Source organism: Nomascus leucogenys, chromosome 8 (assembly GCF_006542625.1).
Source record: "Nomascus leucogenys isolate Asia chromosome 8, Asia_NLE_v1, whole genome shotgun sequence".
In the NCBI taxonomy this organism is placed as follows: domain Eukaryota; kingdom Metazoa; phylum Chordata; class Mammalia; order Primates; family Hylobatidae; genus Nomascus; species Nomascus leucogenys.
In genome coordinates this window covers 109,221,178-109,242,381 of record NC_044388.1, presented here as the reverse complement: position 1 = coordinate 109,242,381, position 21,204 = coordinate 109,221,178, and the positions used below count along the sequence as shown (strand labels likewise).

Here is a 21,204-nt window from a genome sequence, read left to right as displayed (position 1 = left end):
TCCCGAGTAGCTGGGATTATAGCCACAGGCCATCACGCCTGACTAATTTTTGTATTTTTAGTAGAGACGGGGTTTTACCATATTGGCCAGGCTGGTCTCCAACACCTGACCTCAAGTGATCCACCCACCTGGGCCTCCCAAAGTGCTGGGATTACAGGCGTGAGCCACCGCACCCGGCCCATATAGATTTGTTTCAAATATCGCATGGGACATACTTACACAGCAGTTCTTTGCAGTTTATCTGAAATTTAAATGGAATTGGGCATCCTGTGTTTTACCTGGCACCTGTCCCCATAGAAATGAGCATGAGTGCCCAGGATCTGCTGCGGGGCTGTGCTGGGCTCTCTTTCTCAGCCTGGCCTGAAGTTTCCAGGCGGAGAAACTTCCTGATTGAGTGGGAGAGCAGCAGGACCTGCCCCTCTGCTGGGCTCTTACCTTCGCGGCACTCACCACTGCCCGGCAACAGGTGAGGCCCAAGACAACCAGTTGCAGGCGCCCCATGGTGTGTGTCAGCTTCTGGGCGGCCTTCCCTCTGGGCCTCGGGTATTTATGGAGCCGGATCCAAGGCCACGTGCTTGTTCATGAGCTCTCAGGCACTCCCTCCCCTCTACCCCCTCAGGTGCAAGGAGATCCAGTTTTCCCAAAACCCACAGTGCACCTGTGCAGGTTACCGCTTACCTGGGAGAAGAGGCAGGTGGCAAGGTGGCGGGTGGTAAGGGGGGTGGCGGGGCCCGGCAGGGTGCACAGTGCCCTGCCTTCTGGTTTGTTCACAGGGCTTGGTGTCACTGTCAGAGAAAAGGGCACACTTTGTCTCCATGTCTCCATGCCCTGCTTGTCCCCTAGGTCCCCAGAGGGGCTTCACAGGGGACCAAGCATGTGACTTCTGGGACAGAGAGGGTGACATGCTGTGCGCCCCCCACCCATGTGGCTGACCTTATCTGTACGAGCTTTTCCTGGGGCCCGTGGAGCGGGCAGTCCTAGCTGGGTGCAGGTGCAAGAGCAGCACAAAGCAGTCTCATTCAAGGGTGGGGAGATGTCGCCATCCAGCCTGACATGTCCTGGGAAGGAGGACTAGAGGCTCAGGGGGACATGGTGTGGGTGGGGGATGGGGAGGAGTCTAGCCCAACCTTGAGGGCTTCCCTGAGGAAAGAAAGGGCCCAGCCAAGGCCCTGGGGCATGCCCAGGCAGAGTGACAGAAGGGGAGGGAAAGAGGCCAGCGGGAGGGAAGGGAGAAGGTCGTGTGAGGTTGTGGAGGAGGAGGAGGAGGCCACTCGTATTTCCTGTGAACGGGTGTTACTCCTGGAGCCAGGAAAGGCTCTGAGAAGTGAAAGAACACCATGAACAAAGTCTTCAGATGGGGCCTTTAAGCTCAGCCAGTGTGAGGTCACCCTCACCAAGACACTCAGTGGCAGCTCCAGCCACTGCACAGCCCTCTGCAGTGATGAGGACAGGGCGAGGGCAGCCAGAGCCTTCCCACCCAACAGCCCCCCAGGAGCCTGTGCTTCCCACACCAACTACACCCCCGTTCTGCCACCCCTGCGGCCGGTGCCAGGGACCGAGTGGACCCGCAGAGCCACGTCTGTCCCTCTGTCTGTCGACCACAGCCAGTGCCCAGCAATTCAGGAGGCCTAGTGGGCAAGGGAGGCTGGGGAAAGGACTGGAGGGTGGGAGGAGGACCTTGGCCACAGGAAATAGGGGGTCTGCAGGCGGCTGGGGCGCCCCAAAGCAAAGGCATTTGCCTCAGGCCTTTGCTGCAGTGTTATTTACAGTGGCTAAGGAGGAAAGGGGAGGGCAGAGGGGAGGCAGCAGGGAGAGGAAGGAGGTGGGGGAGAGGGCTGGGGCAGGGCAGCGGGAAAGGAAGGCCCCAGTTTATGTATATGTACATTTTTAGAGCAGCTTTAGGTTCACAGCAAAATTAGAGGAAGGTTACAGAGATTTCCCGTATGTCTTCGCCCCACCCCAGTCTCCCCCATTATCAACATCTCCCACCAGGGGGTACAGCTGTTACACTTTATGAACCCACATTGACATGTCATAGTCACCCGGAGTCCACAGATTTGGGGTTTTTGTTTTGTTTTGTTTTGAGACAGGGTCTCGCTGTCACCCAGGCTAGAGTGCTGTGGCACAATAACAGCTCACTGCAGTCTTGAACTCTTGGGCTCAGGGGATCCTCCTGCTTTAGCCTCTCAAGTAGCTGGGATTACAGGCACCCGCCATCACACCTGGCTAATTTTTGTATTTTTAGTAGAGATGGAGTTTCGCCATGTTGGCCAGGCTGGTCTCGAACTCCTGAGCTCAAGTGATCTGCCTGCCTCAGCCTCCCAAAGTGCTGGGATGACAGGCGTGAGCCACTGCGCCCAGCCCCTAACCTAGTTTTGGCCATGCTCTGAGCCCACATTCTTTGTGGGACCTCAAGGTGGTATCTAAGCTCTGTGCTCTGTCGGGAAGTTGGCTCTTCATTTCAAAGGTTCCCGTGTATACGCATTAAACAAATATGTATGCCCTTTCTCCTATGAGACAACCTGTCAGTGATTTTTCAGTGGTCCTTCAGAGGGAGAAGGGGAAAGCTCTCCCTTGGTCCCCACAGTATCATCCTGAATAGTTTCAATGCTCTAAAACCCCCCTGGGCTCCACTGATTCATTCCTTCCTCACTCAAATCCCTTGAAGCCGCTACATTGTCTGGTCTGTATACCGTGGGGTTCATCGTCATGCACCAGGAAAATTTAGGACAGGGACAAACACGAGGACTTTAGGAGCGGAGGTTTAATAGACAGAAGAGAAGAAAAAGAGAAATATCTCTCTCTTCTCCAAGCGTAAAGGACTGGTGGGCAGCCGACACGCTGAATTTTATATTCAGGTTTGTCCTTGCCCAGCCCCGCCAGCTGACTGTAGGAGCAGGAGAACTAAGGAAGGAAAAAGGAAGCAGATCAAAGGCTTAAGAAAAAGGCGGATCTGTTGGCAGCAGCCCTTATAGGAAGAGAAATCAGCAATGTGAGAGGATGTGGACGCAGATGTGGACGTGGAAGAGTTCAAGTTAGACAAGGATTTGAGAGCTGACCAAGGCTAGAGAGGGATCAACGTGAGAGATGCAAAAGGAAAGGACACTGGAAGGATGAATGTCCAGAAGACAATGAGGGAGATGGCCAAGGCCACAAGACAAAGAGGCCATAGGCCGGGCTGCCGTACCTTAGAGGAACCAGATACTAATTTGATTGGGCTGGCAGGAGCTGAAGGACGTGAGGACTAGAACAGACCGGGCTCCTTCTCACTGGGCCTCCAGGAGTCTATGGTCACATTAGAAGTTGAAGGCAGCAGGATTCTGCCGTATCTGGATTCCAGATTTCTCACTGAAGGCTAATGTATATGAATGTATGTAGATGAAGGCTAATGTATATGAATGTATGTAGATGAAGGCTAATGTATATGAATGTATGTAGATGAAGGCTAATGTATATGAATGTATGTAGATGAAGGCTAATGTATATGAATGTATGTAGATGAAGGCTAATGTATATGAATGTATGTAGATGAAGGCTAATGTATATGAATGTATGTAGATGAAGGCTAATGTATATGAATGTATGTAGATGAAGGCTAATGTATATGAAGTTACAGAAAGAGGCGAAAAGGAACCCCTCTGGGAACCGAACAGGAGAAGGATCCCTGCCTTGTGAAAACTTGCTTACAGACTTTACCGAAATGCCCCGTGCCGGAGGCTATCAGTATATGCTAGTGTTTATTTGCACCTTTCTCAGGATAGGTTGAGGCTTTCCCCATCAGGACAGAAAAAGCACGACAAATGACTAAAGTACTGTGAAAAGATATTATCCCCAGGTTTGGACTGCCTCTGTCTTTATAGTCAGATAATGGGCCGGCAATTGTAGCTGAAATAGTACAAGATTTAACAAGACTGTTAAAAATAAACTGGAAGTTACACACAGCCTATCGGCTGCATAGTTAAGGAAAAGTGGAATGCATGAAGTGGACACTCAAGCAGCTACTGAAGAAATATTGCCAGGAAACTCATCTGAGATAAGATTAGGTTTTGTCTGTGGTCCTCCTCTAAGACAGGTGCACCCCCCACCAAACTGAGTATTTACCCTATGAGGTTTTGTTCAGTTGGCCAACCCCAAATCATAGGTCAAATTAAAGGTGATCTCCAGGAACTAGAGGAATTAACCTTAAGAAAGCAAATGCAGGCTTTAGGAATAGCCATGCAAGAGGTCCATGGCTGAGTACAAGAAAGGATGCCTATAAGCCTAACAGACCCAGTACACGCCTTTAAACCTGGAGACTTGGCCGGGCGCGGTGGCTCACGCTTGTAATCCCAGCACTTTGGGAGGCCGAGGCGGGCGGATCACGAGGTCAGGAGATCGAGACCACGGTGAAACCCCGTCTCTAATAAAAATACAAAAAATTAGCCGGGCGTGGTGGCGGGCGCCTGCAGTCCCCAGCTACTCGGAGAGGCTGAGGCAGGAGAATGGCGTGAACCCGGGAGGCGGAGCTTGCAGTGAGCCGAGATCGCGCCACTGCACTCCAGCCTGGGCGACAGAGCAAGACTTAATCTCAAAAAAAATAAAAATAAAAATAAATAAATAAATAAACCTGGAGACTCTGTTTGGGTTAAAAAGTGGAATCCAACTTCTCTAGGACCCATATGGGATGGGCCCTATACTGTAATCTTGTCCACTCCCGTTGCTGTTAAAGTTACAGGTGTTATGTCTTGGATCCACCACAGTTGGCTGAAAGCGGCAGCTCAAAACAAGTGGACCAGCCAGCAGGACACAGATCATCCAACCCAGCTGATCCTGAGAAGAGAACAAGCTGCTGCTGAGGACAACCGCCCTGCTCTGGTCACTCGGGAGGCTGATCAGTCAACACATGGCTGAAGCTTAAGGAGACAAGCCCCGCTCTAGTCACACACCCGAAGCTGACTAGTCTACGCACGGCCGAAGCTTGAGGACTCGTCAAGCAAGTAAATGTGGTTAGAAATCTTAGGACTAGTCGTTTTCCTTATATTACTAACTGTGGTGCTATTGTTCTGTCGCTGTGCTCAATCTCCTCCCCCAGGCAAGGCCCTCTTCTGTCCTTGCTGGATACGAATATGCTGTACATTGTTTTGCTGTTATTACCCCCCTTGACCATGCTAAAAGAAGCACCCTTAGAAAGGTGTCCCCATTGTACACACACTACATGGTCAGGAAACAGTATAACTAAGACTCTATTATACTATACTTACTAGGAGTGTACAGGGACTCACCTAGGAACCTGTACTTACAATCAGATCACCTATTCAATTTGTGACCCAGGAAATGGCCAGCCTTATATATGCTATGACCCTAAGTCTTTACCTAGGGCTTGGTTTGAGGTTCATATTGGGTCAAAGAAAGGAAGTCTTATAAGTCAAACCCAATCCTGTCTCCCCCAGGGGGGTCTATAGCCGATATTTGTCAGTTAACATCCATGAACCCAACCTATCTCGCAATCTCTGGTCCTACAGGGTACTATACAAACTGCCAGTACAAAAGTGTACGTGCACATCCTGTTTGCCTCTCCAAGACCCTAGCAATAGCTTGCTGGAACTGCACAACACAGTTCACCCACCGATCATCACAGAGCCTAAAGCCAATATTGCTCATCAAAGTGCCAACAAAACCAGATTGTAAGTCAAGCACTTGCAATCCTGTAAATCTTCCTATCTTAGAGCCAGATCTACCTGTATGGACTACAGGTCACTCCGCGGCATTACAAAGCAGCAGCCAAAAATAAATTTGTATATTATACAGATATACAAAAGTAAATTTTATAATATGCAAAAGTAAATTTTATAATATACAAAAGTAAATTTGTATATTATAAAGAGGACTCAAACCAAGAAGTCATCCCAGCGGCAATTCCAAGTCTTTAAGTCATTCTATGAGCATAGAAATCAAAAGTTGCTGAGCCTCCCCCTTTAGCCAAAAACCTGTTTGCTCAGATGGCTGAAAACATTGCTGGCAGACTGGGCATCTCCTCATGTTATGTTTGTGGAGGGACTAACATGGGAGACCAATGGCCTTGGGAAGCAAAAGAGTTAATGCCTCAAGATAACTTTACTCTGACTGACTCTTCCTGCACACTGACTCCCACAAGTTCAAGCATCTGGCTCTTAAAAACTTCTATTATCGAGAAATACTGTATTGCTCGCTAGGGAAAAACTTCTACAGACCCAGTAGGGGAATTAACATGTTTGGGACAGCAAACATGTTAAAAAATTAGGAAACACTTTATAGCGCGGCAAAGATAGTCCCAAACCACCTCATTCAAATCCATTCTCCCGTTTCTCTTCTCTTCTCTAAACCACACCTGGTATCAGCCTGAAGCTCCAAATATTTGGCAAGCACCCTCTGGTCTCGGATCTGTGGGCCGTGGGCCTACCGACAGTTACCAGCCAAATGGACAGGGGCCTGTGTACTTGGAACAATTAGGCCGTCTTCTTAATCCCTCTAAGACAAGGAGAAGCCTTAGAGTATCCTGTCTATGATGAGAACAGAAATATAGGAGCATAAAGAAAGACACAGCCATAGGGGACTGGAAAGATGATGAGTGGCCCCCTGAGAGAATAATTCACTACTGTGGGCCAGCCACCTGGGGGGAAGATGGCTCATGGGGTAACTGTTCTCCTATTCACATGCTTAACTGCATCCTAAGTTTACAGATAATGCTTGAGATCATCACTGATGAAACAGCAAGGGCTTTAGATCTATTAGCCCAGCAATCTACAAAAATGAGGAATGCTATCTATCAAAATAGATTAGCTTTAGACTACCTCCTCGCCCAGGAAGGAGGAGGACGTGGAAAGTTCAATCGAACTAATTGCTGCCCGGAAACTGGTGACAATGGAAAGGCAATTATAGAAATAACTGCAAGAATGAGAAAATTCGCCCATGTTCCAGTTCCAACTTGGAAACGGTGGCCTCCAGATTCTCTCTTTGGAGACTGGTTTTCATTTTTCGGAGGGTTCAAGACGTTAATAGGAGTAGTTCTGGCTGTACTAGGAAGTTGCCTAATACTCCTTTGTCTCTTACCTCTCCTTGCTAGAAGCATTCAATCAGCTATAGAGGCGATAGTAGCTAGGCAAACTACCACTCAGCTGATGGCTCTGCATAAATATCAACCTTTGCCCAAAGAAGAAAACTTGTCTCTTCATGCAGAATTAAGTAATAGTGAGGCCTTCTATTAAACTTCTTTTATGAAAGGTCTCGAAGCAGGGAAAAATGTAGTGAGGGCTAAAAAGAAAAAGAAACAAGTTTTCCTCTGCTTAGCAGCTCACTTCAAGGACAGTTATAAGATAACGCTGTCCAAAAAGCCAAGGCCAAAGGAATGGGCTCCAGACAGCCCCCCACCTCCAGAGCAAGGTTGAGGAAAAACAGAGAGAAAGACAAATTCCTTTACATTACTCCTTTCCCTGGCCTCTTAAGCATGACTATGTTTTTTTTTTTTTTTTTTTTTTTTGAGACGGAGTCTCGCTCTGTCGCCCAGGCTGGAGTGCAGTGGCGCGATCTCGGCTCACTGCAAGCTCCGCCTCCCGGGTTCACGCCATTCTCCTGCCTCAGCCTCTCCGAGTAGCTGGGACTACAGGCGCCCGCCACCACGCCCGGCTAATTTTTTGTATTTTTATTAGAGACAGGGTTTCACCGTGGTCTCGATCTCCTGACCTCGTGATCCGCCCGCCTCGGCCTCCCAAAGTGCTGGGATTACAAGCCTGAGTCACCGCGCCTGGCCAAGCATGACTATGTTTTACAAATGTTTGTATTTAGCCAGTTCTTGTTTTTCTTTTGACACAGCTACAAGGCCACCAGCTAGGCAAGGCCACAAGTTATGCACTCTATGATTGACTGCCTTTGTTTTGCTTTTGTAAGCCTGCTTATAAAAACCCCACTCTATCTTTGTTCAAGGCTCACCTTTTTGGATGTGAATCCACTGAGCCGGTGCATACCTTAAAATAAATATCCTCCTGTATTCACCTGTACTGGTCTCTCTGGTCCTCTGCGTCCCGCAACATTAGACCTGAAAAAAATTCCATTGTCTGGATGTATTGTATCCATTCACCTGCTGAAGGACATCTTGGTTACCTCCAGGTTGTGGCAATTATGGATAAAGCTACTATAAACATCTGCTATGTTGACCAAAAAACCCAAACTGTAAAATATTTGAAGAGATTTATCCTGAGCCAAATATGATTGACTATAACCAGAGGCATGGCGTCAAGAGTTCCTGAGAACATGTGCCCAAGGCAGTTGAGTTACGGCTTGGGTTTATACATTTCAGGGGGACATAAGACATAAATCAGTAATGTGAGAGGGTTTGGGATGGCTTACAAATCACAGGTGAATTCAAAGATTTTCTAATTAGCAATTGGTTGAAAAAGTTATTATCAAAAACCCTGGAATCAATAGAAAGGGGAGTCTTGGTTAAGTTAAAAGGTTGTGAAGACCAAGGTTCTCTTTCTCTTTCTTTCTTTTCTTTCTCTTTTTTTCTTTCTTTTTCTTTTTCTTTCTTTCCTCTTTCTTTCTTTTTCTTTCTTTCTTCTCTTTCTTTCTTTCTTTCCTTTCTCTTTCCTTCCTTTCTTTCTTTTCTTTCTTTCTTCTTTCTTTTTTTTGAGACAGAGTTTCACTCCTGTTGCTCAGGCTGGAGTGCAATGGCATGATCTCTGCTCACTGCAACCTCCACCTCCCAGGTTCAAGCAATTCTCCTACCTCCACCCCCTGAATAGCTGGGATTACAGGCATGCACCACCACGCCCAGCTAAATTTTTGTATTTTTAGTAGAGTTGGGGTTTCTCCATGTTGGTCAGGCTGGTCTCAAACTCCCGACCTCAGGTGATCTGCCCACCTCAGCCTCCCAAAGTGCTGGGATTGCAGGCATGAGCCACCGTGCCTGGCCCAAGATTTTTGTTATGTAAATGAAGTCTCATAGATGGCTTCCCTTAGAGACAATAGATGGCAAATGTTTCCTCTCAGACCTCTAAAAGGTGCTGGACTCCTCAGAAATGACCTGGTAAGGGAAGGAGATTCTCCACAGAATGCAAATTTCCTCCACAAGAGATAGCTGTGCAGGGCCATTCCAAAATATGTCAAAGAAATACATTTTGGGGTAAAATATTTCAATTTCTTTCATGACCTGCTATCTGTCATGTGATGCTATACTACAGTCAGGTTGGAATTTGATATCTTATTTCTACAGAGTCTGTTCTGCCAGTCTTAAGGTCTCTGTTTTAAAGCTGGTCAGCTGTGCCTGAATTCCAAAGGGAAGACAGTACAATGAGGCATGTCCAACCCCTACTGCTCATCATGGCCTGAACCTTCAGGTTCCTTTGGGTTCCCTTGGCCGAGAGGGCGTTCCATTCAGTCAGTTGCCGGGCTTGGAGTTTTATTTTTGGTTTACAGCTATAAACACCTGTTTGCAGGTTGGGCAAATCCTAAGGAATCAGAGTGCTGGATCACATGGAAGAAATAGGCATTATTTTTTGGGGAACTGCCAAACCGTCTTCCAAAGTGGCTGTACCACTTGTTATTCCCAACAGCACTGAATGAGAGTTCTGGTTGCTCCACGTCCTCATCAGCATTTGGTGTTTGGCCAATTTTCTGGATTTTGGCCATTCTTACAAGTATGCAGTGGTAGCTCACTGTTTAAATTTGCATTTTCCTGACAACATACGATGTGGGTATCTTTTTGAAAAAAATACAGATGGCGTCTTGCTATGCTGTCCAGGCTGGTCTTGAATTAACTAGGCTCAAGAGATCCTCCTGCCTTGGCCTCTGCACGTGATGGGATTCCAGGTGTGAGCCACTGCACCCAACCTAGGTTAACTTTTCAGATGCTTATTTGCCACCCGTATAGCTTCTCTGGTGAGGTGTCTGCCTTTGACCCATTGTGGAATCAGGTTTTTTTTAAATTTATTGAGTGTTAAAAGCTCTTTGTGTATTTTTGGATAACAGTGCTTCGAGTGCAGTGGTGCGATCTCGGCTCACTGCAGCCTCTACCTCCCGGGCTCAAGCGATTCTCCTGCCTCAGCTGGGACCTCAGGTGCACACCACCACACCTGGCTAATTTTTTGTATTTTTAGTAGAGATGGGGTTTCACCATGTTGGCCAGGCTAGTCTCCAACTCCTGACCTCAAGTGATCCTCCTGCCTCAGCCTCCCAAAGTGCTGGGACTACAGGTGTGAACCACTGTGCCCGGCCTCATATATATATATATTTTTTACTGGTTAAAAAAAAAATACTTATTTCCTGGCTCTGTCTCTTCCAAAGCCCTAGCAGTAAAGAAATCCCAGGAGCAAGCACCACCCCTGGTGACCAGATTGGGGTCTCTAAACACCATATTCACACAGACGAAGGAGTGTACCCTGGGGAGATGGTTGGGCCGGGTCCATGGCAGGAAATGCCAGGGAGGGGCTGGAGCCTGCACCATCATGGTGGCTGCAAGAAAGGAAGGTGCCCAAGACCCAAGGGTTGTGTCAAAGGACTACAGAGGTTAACCTGAGGCCGCCTCTGGCCAAAGATAGACGAGCTGGGCATGAAAAAGCAAGCCTGCCATTGACAGGCAGATCCTGCAGCTTAGCCTGGGAGCAAAGAAAGACGCCGACAGGGAAATGAGGTTTTATTCAGGAAGAGCTCAAGATGGGAGGGGAGCCCCTGGGGTCCTACTCTTGAGGCCTCTTGATACCAAGGTTCATGGGACACTAGAAACTAATGACTGCAGGCATCTGAGCTTCCTTGGAGTCATCTGTGGGAGGCACAGGGGTGGCCTCAGAGTCACCCGTTGGGGGCACAGGGGCGGCCTCCGAGTCACCCGTGGGGGGCACGGGGGGCTAGAGCCCGGGGGCACGGGGCGGCCTCCGAGTCACCCGTGGGGGCACGGGGGGGCCCCGGAGTCACCCGTGGGGGGCACGGGGGGGCCCCGGAGTCACCCGTGGGGGGCACGGGGGCGGCCCGGAGTCACCCGTGGGGGGCACGGGGGGGGCCCCGGAGTCACCCGTGGGGGGCACGGGGGCGGCCCCGGAGTCACCCGTGGGGGGCACGGGGGGGGCCCCGGAGTCACCCGTGGGGGGCACGGGGGGGCCCCGGAGTCACCCGTGGGGGGCACGGGGGCGGCCCCGGAGTCACCCGTGGGGGGCACGGGGGCGGCCCCGGAGTCACCCGTGGGGGGCACGGGGGTGGCCTCCTGGTCGGTCACTGTGGGCAGCGCCAGATAGGTGAGGGCCCAGTAGCGCAGGAAGTTGATTCTCAGGCTCCGCTTCATGGAGCTGCTGTCCATCTTCTTGGTGATCTCCAGGTAGCTGCCGTTTTCCGTAGTGTAGGGTTCCCAGTGTGTGGGCACAGCCGAGTGGCCCATGTTGGGGTCCCTGCAGAGTGAGAAGAGGCTGTGCGGGGGCTGGGGACTCCCTGGGGGCTGAAGCCCTGCTCTGCACCTGCACGCCTGAGCCATCCCCGCCCTCTGAGCTGGCCCTGGCTACCATGCCCCTCGCTGCATACTGGGCACTGGCTGTGCACGTGCACGGGCTTGGGGCTCTGCCAGTAGCTCTTATCCCATAAACACACATGGATTCCGACGCAGGGGGAGGTTAAGTGACTGGCCCAAAGTCCCTCCACTGGCAAGTGAGGGAACAGGGCCTCGTGGTGGGAGGCCCTTCTTGGCTGTGGCCCTCCGCCCTGCACTCAATCCACGCCTTACCCTGTTTTGGCAAAGTTGGTCCAGTAGGCGATCATGGCCTTAGAGACTGTCCTGTCTTGGGGCCGGTAGCCTGTGGGGGTGGCGAAGGGCTTCCCGAAAACGTACTGAATGTCATCTGCATGGTCGGCCCCCACCCATTTGGGGTAGACGGGCATCCGAGATGGATGGGAAAACAGGTAGGTGTAGGTCTTGGCACTCCTGGAGGGGAGAGACCACCCAAGTAGGCAGGGTGCTCACTGGGGACCGATCAGTCCAGAGACCGGACTTGGAGGGAGGTCCCGGGCAGCCGGCAGGGAAGTGTCTGGGGAATTCCCATGAAGAGATGGGGCTTCTTCCACCCAGGGAAGGGAAAGCTGAGAACCAAATTCATGGAATCACGGGTTCCGCGATTTCACTTGAATTTATACTTCACCTCCACAAAACATTGTGAGGCACCTTCCTTCTAGAATTCAGTATCAAGAAACATTTTGCTCTCCAAGTGAATGTGCATTCTTCGATTAGATTGGACAAGGTATAGGCTCTCAATTGTTTCCCTTTTTGCCTTGACTGAAAGGAGGCTCACAGCTAAACGTACTGCTTAGTTGCTGCAAAGCTTTCATCCTAGACTTCTAGGTATACTTTTATCTTCCTATCTTTTTCGTATTCCTAACTTATTTTTTATTTTTATTATTTATTTACTTATTTATTCGAGACATAGTCTCACTCTGTTGCCCCTGCTGGAGTGCAGTGGCGTAATCTCGGCTCACTGCAACCTCCACCTCCCTGGGTCAATCAATTTTGCTGCCTCAGCCTCCTGAGTAGCAAGGATTATAGGTGTGCACCACCATGCCTGGATAATTTTTGTATTTTTAGTAGAGATGGGTTTTTGCCATGTTGGCCAGACTGGTCTCAAACTCCTGACCTCAAGTGATTCTCCCACCTTGACCTCCCAATGTGCTGGGATTATAGGCATGAGCCACTGTGTCTGGCCTTATTTTTTATTATAATTGGCTATCATTACATGAAGATTTTTAATGTGGTGGTGGGCTGAAATTATGGGCAAAGTTGAGGCCCATAAGAGTCAGTGGATAGAAACCATTGTCCAGTGTTCTCTCAATGCACACAGCATGGGGGGATGGAAGGTAGCTCAAGAACTCTCCAGTGGGAAGGCCCATGGGGTGCAGGACTGAGCAGGGCAGAGGATCATAGGGTTTGTGAACCCCTATAGGCTGGGAGATAAAAAGAGGCCCTCAAGTCTTGCCAGGCCTTAGCAAAGTGGATCAGGCAGGCACAGGTGGGGACTCAAGCACCGCTTTCCCAGACAACCCAGACACCTGAGAGCCACCCACAGCGAGGCCTCAGCTGGAAGGTGCAGCACCCCAGGAAGGCCCCCAGGAGCCACCCGCTGCCCAGATCCTCACTTGGCGTTAGCTCTGTGCTGGGCTAGGGCAGTCTCGGTGGGCATCAGGAAGAGGACATCGGTCTCAAAGTCCACCACACTCTTCTTCTTATTCTCCTGGGACGGGTCCTGGGCCCAGGACTCAGTGTAGACATCAAAGGTAGTCTTGGCACCTCTGAACCCCTTGGTGGTTGTGAACCCACTGACCAGCTTGTAGAAGTCCTCCCTGGGGGAATCAAGTAGGCACTGACACTCAGCCTGTGCCAACAGGAGGGTGTGTGCGTACTCACCCCGACTGGTGCTAACTTCCTCACTCCCAATCCTCCACTCAGTGCCTTCCACCTCCAGGCTGGCCCCCTCACCAGTGCTTTCCCGGCGGCCCTCCCGCTCGGGTCGCCACTGAGCCCTGTGCCCCCTGCTTACTCCGTGACTTCCTTCTTGTCCTTGTTGATGGCAGGCATGTCGATGCTGGCGAAGATGTGGCCGTCCATGTTGTTGGTGCCTGCTATATAGTCGATGTCGGCGGCGTTGGCGTACAGGTTGATGGGGTCATCGGGGATGAAGTCTCCATCAATGACAGGGATGAAGCCCGCATAGTGCAGCATGGGGTCTGGGTGGGAGAGCCAGCAGGTTAGCAGGTTCTTGTACCTTCCAGTTTCCCCCTGAGCTGCCCCTTGCCTCTCAGGGCTGGAATTGGCTATGTCCTCCCTTCTCTGATCTATGGACACTTGGGGCAGGGTTGATTCTGCACCATCGGGGGCATCCTGTGCCCTGCAGGATGTTTAGAGCATCCCCGGCCTCGACCCACGAGGTGCCAGGAGCACCCCCTCCCCAGCTGTGACAATCACAAATGTCTCCAGGCCTGCCACACGTCCCCAGGCTGAGAGCCACTGTCTAGGGCCAGATCTGTCCTCTTCAGCGGCAGCCTCTCCCTCTCCTCTCTCTCTTTGCTGAGCCTGAATCAGGAAGGAGGAAACTTAGAAGCTGCTGAGGGAACTGATGGAGAAGGAGCTCCCTCTCTCAGGGCTGGGTTCCAGTCCATCAGCCAAAAATGGTGCGAGGTCTGCATTGTACTCCAGACCCCTGGATGAGCCCGTAGAGGACCCAGTGGCTGCTGAGGCAGGCGGGGCCCGGCTGTCACAGGGCCCAGCACAGCAGGCTTTGCTTCCAGCGGGGCCGTGGGGCTTGCTTTGTTTGGGCTTGTCCAGCCCGTGCAGTTGAGCTCACGTCAGGTAAACGTGCAGATGACTTGGCTTCATGGCACGTTGCCATAGAAGAATGAGCGAGGGACAGCCTTAGCCTAGCAAGCTGGTAAGGCTGACATGCAGAGGTGTTTGTGGAAGCGGTCCCCAGGCCTTCCCGGGGTACAGTATAGCAGAGCTGGAGGCTCCAGTGCTGCAGTTCAGTAAATGTTTGCTGAATGAATGAATGAACGGTTATCCAGCACAAAGGCTCTTGGTCTGAGGTCTATGAATCTCCCTAAAATTGTACGCAAATGACTGCATATGAATACATGAGGTGGGGGAGGGGGCCCCAAATGTTCATCAGCTTCTCAAAGGGGAGTCTGTAACTCATGGGAGATAAGAATAAAGAAGGGGCCGGGCGCAGTGGCTCATGCCTGTAATTCCAGCACTTTGGGAGGCTGAGGTGGGCGGATCATGAGGTCCCGAGACCGAGACCATCCTAGCTAACATGGTGAAACCCCATCCCTACTAAACACACAAAACGATTATCTGGGCATGGTGGCATGTGCCTGTAGTCCCAGCTACATGGGAGGCTGAGTCAGGAGAATCACTTGAACCCAGGAGGCGGAGGTTGCAGTGAGCTGAGATCGCGACACTGCACTCCAGCCTGGGCAACAGTGAGACTCCATCTCAAAAAAAAAGAAGAAATGGCTCCCCCTCTCCCTTACAGCTGGGGCCTTCGAGGGGAGACACCAGCTAGTTGGCAACAGGACCAGATCGCAGCTCTGGCACCTTCCTCTCTTCTCCAGAGTACTTCCTGGCAGTACCCCCCCAACCCCCACCTCGAGACCCCATGCGCCAACCCGAGCAGCTACTCACACTCCAGGCCTGTCAGCGGCACCTTATAGGCCAGCATCAGGGCTCGGGGATCAGTAATCTTCAGACACTGGGCCATCCTGGCGGTATCATCCACAGGGCAACCCACCTTCTCAGCCACCTGGGGGCAGGAGCAAGGCCAGCAGGTAGGTGAGGCCAGAGCTCAGGGCTCAGAACCATTTGAAGGCAAGGACGGGGTCCAGGATAAAGAATGGAAATGTGGACGGCCCCCACCTGGGTATTAATTCCGCCCCCGCCCTGCCCAGCCCTGCCCTGCCCTCCTCCGTTTACCTTTTTGGCCCAGAAGAGTGGGTTCTTCTGGATGACCCAGGGACTCAGGGCCACGCCGCTCTGGCTGATGGCTCGCCGGATGAGGCCCTTGTTGTAGGGGGAGAGGGTCTACGAGACCCAGAAATCCCGTCACCAAGGCCGCTCCCCACTCCGCCCACCCCACGCTGGGATGAGGACACCCCAGCACTACAGCCCCAGCTCCACGCTCCTCCTCCCACCCTCCCCTTCCCGTTTGAGCTTCCTCTCAACCTTCGGGGCAGGCCCTCCCCACGGGGATCCCCAGACCTGCAGAGAGACACTGGCACCTCCAGCAGACTCCCCAAAGAGCGTGATGTTGTTGGGGTCCCCCCCGAAGGCCGCGATATTCCTCTTCACCCAAGCAATGGCCATGTGCTGATCCCGAAGGCCATAGTTACCTGGGGGCGGGGCAGGGGGGGCGGTGCTAGAGACCAGTGGCCCAGGCCTGTCCTCCAGGAGGGGAGATCAGCATGGGTGGGGCAGAAATGCCCTCAACAGAGTTGGGGCCATGGCAGAGCCCCAGTTGGCAAATGGTGGGTCCCTAAGAAGCTGGGTCGGGTAGGGTGCTGGAGGGGGTGGGTCCCCAGGAGACTAGGTCGCGTTGGTTGCTGGAGTGGGTGGGTCCCCAGGAGGCTGAGTCGGGTGCGGTGCTGTATGGGTGGGTCCCCAGGAGGTTCAGTCGGGTGGGGTGCTAAAGGGGGTGGGTCCCCAGGAGGTTCAGTCGGGTGGGGTGCTAAAGGGGGTGGGTCCCCAGGAGGTTGGGTTGGTGAGGTGCTGGAGGGGGTGGTGTTTGTGGGGAGCAGGATGGTCAGGCCCATGCACCTCTCCTGCCCCTGCCCAGTCCCTCTTGTCTGTATCCTGCCACTTCTGCGTCCACAGCTGTCTCTGCCTCAAGGTATTGTTCTCTCTCACTCGGCTCTGCTCTCCTGGTTTCTCTCTGAGCCTCAGCCTGTCTGCCTGTCTGCCTGTCCCACAGCCTCTTATTTTTGAGATGGGGCTTCACTCTGTCGCCCAGGCTGGAGTGCAGTGGCACGACCACGGCTTACTGCAGCTTTGAACCCCTGGGCTCAAGCGATCCTTCTGCCTCTGCCTGCCAGGTAGCTGAGAACAGAGGAATGAGATACCACGCCTGGCTAATTTTTTTTTTTTTTTTTTTTGAGACAGAGTTTTGCTCTTGTTCTCCAGGCTGGAGTACAGTGGCATGATCTCGGCTCACCACAACCTCCGCCTCCTGAGTTCAAGCGATTCTTCTGCCTCAGCCTCCCGAGTAGCTGGGATTACAAAAGCACCACCACGCCCGGCTAATTTTGTATTTTTAGTAGAGAAGAGGTTTCAACATTTTAGTCAGGCTGGTCCCAAACTCCTGACCTCAGGTGACCTACCCACCTTGGGCTCCCAACGTGCTGGGATTACAGGGGTGAGCCACCGCGCCCAGTCCCCAGCTAACTTTTAATTTTTTTGTAGAGATGGGGGTCTCCCTGTGATTTTCAGGCTGGTCTTGAACTTCTGCGCTCAAGTGACCCACCTGTGTGGGCCTCCTAAAGTGCTGGGATTACAGGCAGGAGCCACCTCTCCTGGCCTCTGCAGCATCTTTTATTTTACTACGGCTACCAAGGGCCTCCTGCATCTCATGATTCTACTCCAGCTTCCGGGTCTTTCTGTGGACCGCCACTGGTTCTTTGGGGTGAGGGGCGCTGAGGAAAACCTCCCGGCTGGGCTCAGCACGCTGGTCTCCCCACCTCAGGGCCGAAGGCACCCACGTACCTGGCAGGTTGGCGTCCCCAGTGCTGAGGAACCCAAGGGGGCCGACACGGTAGTTGAAGGTGACCACGATGACGTTTCCGCGTGTGGCGATCTCCTCGCCGTCATACAGGTAGTTGTTGAGGAAGTTGGCCCCGTGGCCGGACCCCATGAGGAAGGCGCCTCCATAGATCCAGATCATAACGGGCAGGTCCCGGGAGACTGAGATGGGGGAGCGGCTGGTGACCCCAGACGCCCCGCCTGGCCCTCTCCCCAGCTGGTCCCCCGTCCCTGTGCAGCAGGTGCCTGCGGCCAAGACAGGGAGGTGCTCCAAGGCGCTGCCCTGCCCCAGGCTGGGCAACGGCAGTGGGCGCTCCCCTCCCCGCCTCTGTGGGATTTCATGGAAGTTCAGCTTTGCAGCCCCCAGACTCAAGCCAGGAGTAGATCCGGGGCTCTGGCTGCATGGGAGGTTCCCTTGGGGAGTAGCGGGGAGGCAGACCTTGCTTCCTGTCCTGGGGCACCCAGATGTTGAGGTACAGGCAGTCTTCATCCCCGTAGGTGCTGTCCTGGGTGATGGTGGCCTGCAGGCATCTCTTCTCGAAGTTCTTGGCCTTCAGGGTCCCTGCAGGTGGCAGGAGTTGGCATGAGGAAGACAGCCGCCCTCACCCGCCCCAGCGCAGGGCCAGTCCGGCACCACCCACTCCCACCTTGCCAGCCGGGGTGTGGCTGAGGATTTTCCAGGGCCTTGGTGGGAGCCGCGAAAGGGATGCCCTTGAAGATGTCCACAGAGTCACCCAGGAGGCCGAGCTTCTTATTGATGCCTTCCACGAACCCACCTTCTGTGTACACGGCGCCCAGCTGCGAGGGAGACACGGGCAGGGTCAGGGGGGCTCAGGCCCCATCGGCCTGAATCTGGAGGGGGCAAGGCAAGCCGACTCCGCGTGCCCAGAGGCAAAGGCAGCTTCAAAGCAGGACAGCTCTGCACAGGAGACCAAGACAGCACCCCCTACCCCGCAATGCTCAGGGCTTTAGGATTCCTGTTCCTCTCCTTATCACTGGGGGTGTCCTGCTCCCAGAATCTGAGAGGAAACTGGTTCAACCAGTGTTCCCACTAGGGAAGCTGGCCAAGAGGTGGGATGGAGGTTTGGGTTCTGGCTATGGCCACCCAGGTTGACTCTGATCCTGTTTCCCCATGTGGAAGATGAGCGACAGCCGTGTCTCCTGTCGGCCTGTTTGCCCTCACATGGGAGGCCTGTCCAGCTCCCAGCAGGAGCGTACCCAACGCTCAGTGTACCCGGGATGTTTCACACCAACCTTCCTCCTTTCTGAGGGGTGGGGCCTGCTTTTCCCTCCTCCCGTCTCCCTGCACAGGGCCTAGCTGGCTGGGCACAAAGTCGATGGCCCCATGCCCAAGTCCCCACGGTTCCTGTGCCCCCTGCTGGTAAAGAACCCCCTAGGGACCACCCCCCTCACCCCCACCACGCTTCCCTGTGCCATGAGAACTGCCTCTGTGCACCAAGCTGTCCACCCCCACGAGGGGCCTGGAGGTTGTTGCTCATCCACCCTCTGACCCTGACGGAACTGAGGCTGGGCAGCTTTTGGGCTTGAAGTCACCCTGTTGAGAGGCAGCTGTCTGCCCCAGTGCCACCTCCTGTCCATCTTGGGCAGCAGTTCCCCCTTCCCGTGGTGCATGGTGGGAGCAGGTCGTTGCTTGCTGGCTGTCACCTATGCCAGGTTCCAGGTGGGGAAGGGCAGGGTGGCCCTACACCCCCAGGCCCAGCCAGGGTCCCAGCAGCCCTCTGAAGTCTAGGGTGATGGGCCCCCTGCCACACTGGTGTGGGAGAGTGTGGCGGTTGGAACTGGAGGGAAGGAGCCAGAAGCAACACATGCAGGCATCATGGGCATCCCCTGCGAGGTGTCTGCGTCTCCTTGTGCCAGTGGCGTGATCCCTGTGCAGTTGAGACTGGCCTGAGGGCCTCAGGGTGGGAGAATGGGGAGGGGTTGTGTTGACCTGCCAAAGGCCTCTCAGCACCCCAAGAAGAGCTCGCCCAAGAAGAGTGACCTCTCCTTTGAGTCAGGAGCCCAGGACCACTGCCCAAACCTCCAGGTCCTAGGGCCAGGGAGTGTGGAGAGCAGGCAGCAGAGGTGGAGAGAGGAGTCCCCAGGGCCTGAGACACAGCAGGCGGCAGAACAGCATGGTTGGGATCTGGGGTCCCCAGTGTGACTCCTGCTGGGGGAAGGGACTGGGCCGGGCACCAACACCAGCACCGACACCAGGATGCCCATGATGCCTGCATGTGTTGCTTCTGGCTCCTTCCCTCCAGCTTCCTGTGGGGCTTGGGGGTTGCTGTGGCTTCTCCTTCACAGGCAGAGAGGGCAGAATTTATGGATGCCTCGAGAGAGCTCCTGCCTGCCGGCTCTCTTTCTGGAGGGACACGGACCCAGGTGTGGAATAGCCCGGCTTTCAAGTTTCTGCACAGGAATAGGAGGTAGCAGCTGTGCGATGCTGGGCAAACTGCCTGCCTGCCTCTCTCCACCCCGTCTGCCTGCTCTCCACACTCCCTGCCCCTGGGCCCGTTTCCCCTTCTGTAAAATGGGAGCAAGGTCGCCATCAGAGAGGTTGGTAGATGGGATCACCAGGCTTAGCAAATGCAAATTCAAGAAGCCCAATTACATTTGAATTTCAGGTAAACTGAATTGTTTTTTAGTATGTTTCATTTTTTTCTTTTTCTTTTATATTTTTTGAGACAGAGTCTCACTCTGTCACCCAGGCTGGAGTGCAGTGGCATGATCTCAGCTCACCGCAACCTCTACCTCCCAGGTTCAAGCGGTTCTCCTGCCTCAGCTTCCCGAGTAGCTGGGATTACAGGCACCCACCGCCACGCCCGATTAATATTTGTATTTTTAGTAGAGATAGGGTTTCACCATGTTGGCCAGGCTGGTCTCCAACTCCTGACCTCAAGTGATCCACCCACCTGGGCCTCCCAAAGTGCTGGGATTACAGGCGTGAGCCACCGTGCCCGGCCCATATAAATTTGTTTCAAATATTGTATGGGACATACTTACACAGCAGTTCTTGGCAGTTTATCTGAAATTCAAATGGAATTGGGCATCCTGTGTTCTACCTGGCGCCTGTCCCCATAGAAATGAGCGTTGAGTGCCCAGGATCTGCTGCGGGGCTGTGCTGGGCTCTTTCTCAGCCTGGCCTGAAGTTTCCAGGCTGAGAAACTTCCTGATTGAGTGGGAGAGCAGCAGGACCTGTCCCTCTGCTGGGCTCTTACCTTCGCGGCACTCGCCACTGCCCAGCAGCAGGTGAGGCCCAAGACAACCAGTTGCAGGCGCCCCATGGTGTGTGTCAGCTTCTGGGTGGCCTTCCCTCTGGGCCTCGGGTATTTATGGAGCCGGATCCAAGGCCACGTGCTTGTTCATGAGCTCTCAGGCACTCCCTCCCCTCTACCCCCTCAGGTGCAAGGAGATCCAGTTTTCCCAAAACCCACAGTGCACCTGTGCAGGTTACCGCTTACCTGGGAGAAGAGGCAGGTGGCAAGGTGGCGGGTGGTAAGGGGGGTGGCGGGGCCCGGCAGGGTGCACAGTGCCCTGCCTTCTGGTTTGTTCACAGGGCTTGGTGTCACTGTCAGAGAAAAGGGCATACTTTGTCTCCATGTCTCCATGCCCTGCTTGTCCCCTAGGTCCCCAAAGGGGCTTTAGAGGGGACCGAGCACATGACTTCTGGGACAGCGAGGACAGCATGCTGCAGGCCCCCCACCCATGTGGCTGACCTTATCTGTACGAGCTTTTCCTGGGGCCCGTGGAGCGGGCAGTCCAAGCTGGGTGCAAATCCCAGAGCAGCACAAAGCAGTCTCATTCAAGGGTGGGGAGATGTCGCCATCCAGCCTGATGTGTCCTGGAAGGGAGGACTAGAGGCTCAGGGGGTGTGGGGGGGGGGGGTGGTGTGGAGGCATCTAGCCCAACCACGTGGGTTTCCCTGAGGAAAGAAA

The 21,204-nt window shown here is 53.4% G+C and overlaps 1 protein-coding gene and 1 pseudogene across 1 annotated transcript; one reads left to right on the top strand and one right to left on the bottom strand.

The window, feature by feature from the left end:
* The first annotated feature begins 1,176 nt into the window (after window positions 1-1,176).
* Window positions 1,177-1,998, top strand: LOC115836397 (annotated as a pseudogene).
* An 8,953-nt stretch (window positions 1,999-10,951) lies between these two features.
* Window positions 10,952-20,877, bottom strand: CEL (carboxyl ester lipase). Its single transcript, XM_030818393.1, has 11 exons — window positions 20,731-20,877; window positions 17,914-18,064; window positions 17,706-17,828; window positions 17,231-17,428; window positions 15,734-15,864; window positions 15,449-15,556; window positions 15,161-15,278; window positions 13,521-13,707; window positions 13,120-13,323; window positions 11,720-11,917; window positions 10,952-11,390 (listed from the first exon to the last, which is right to left on the bottom strand). Exons 1-11 carry the CDS (start codon window positions 20,875-20,877, stop codon window positions 10,952-10,954), a joined length of 2,004 nt encoding a protein of 667 aa, XP_030674253.1.
* Between the last annotated feature and the right edge of the window lie 327 nt (window positions 20,878-21,204).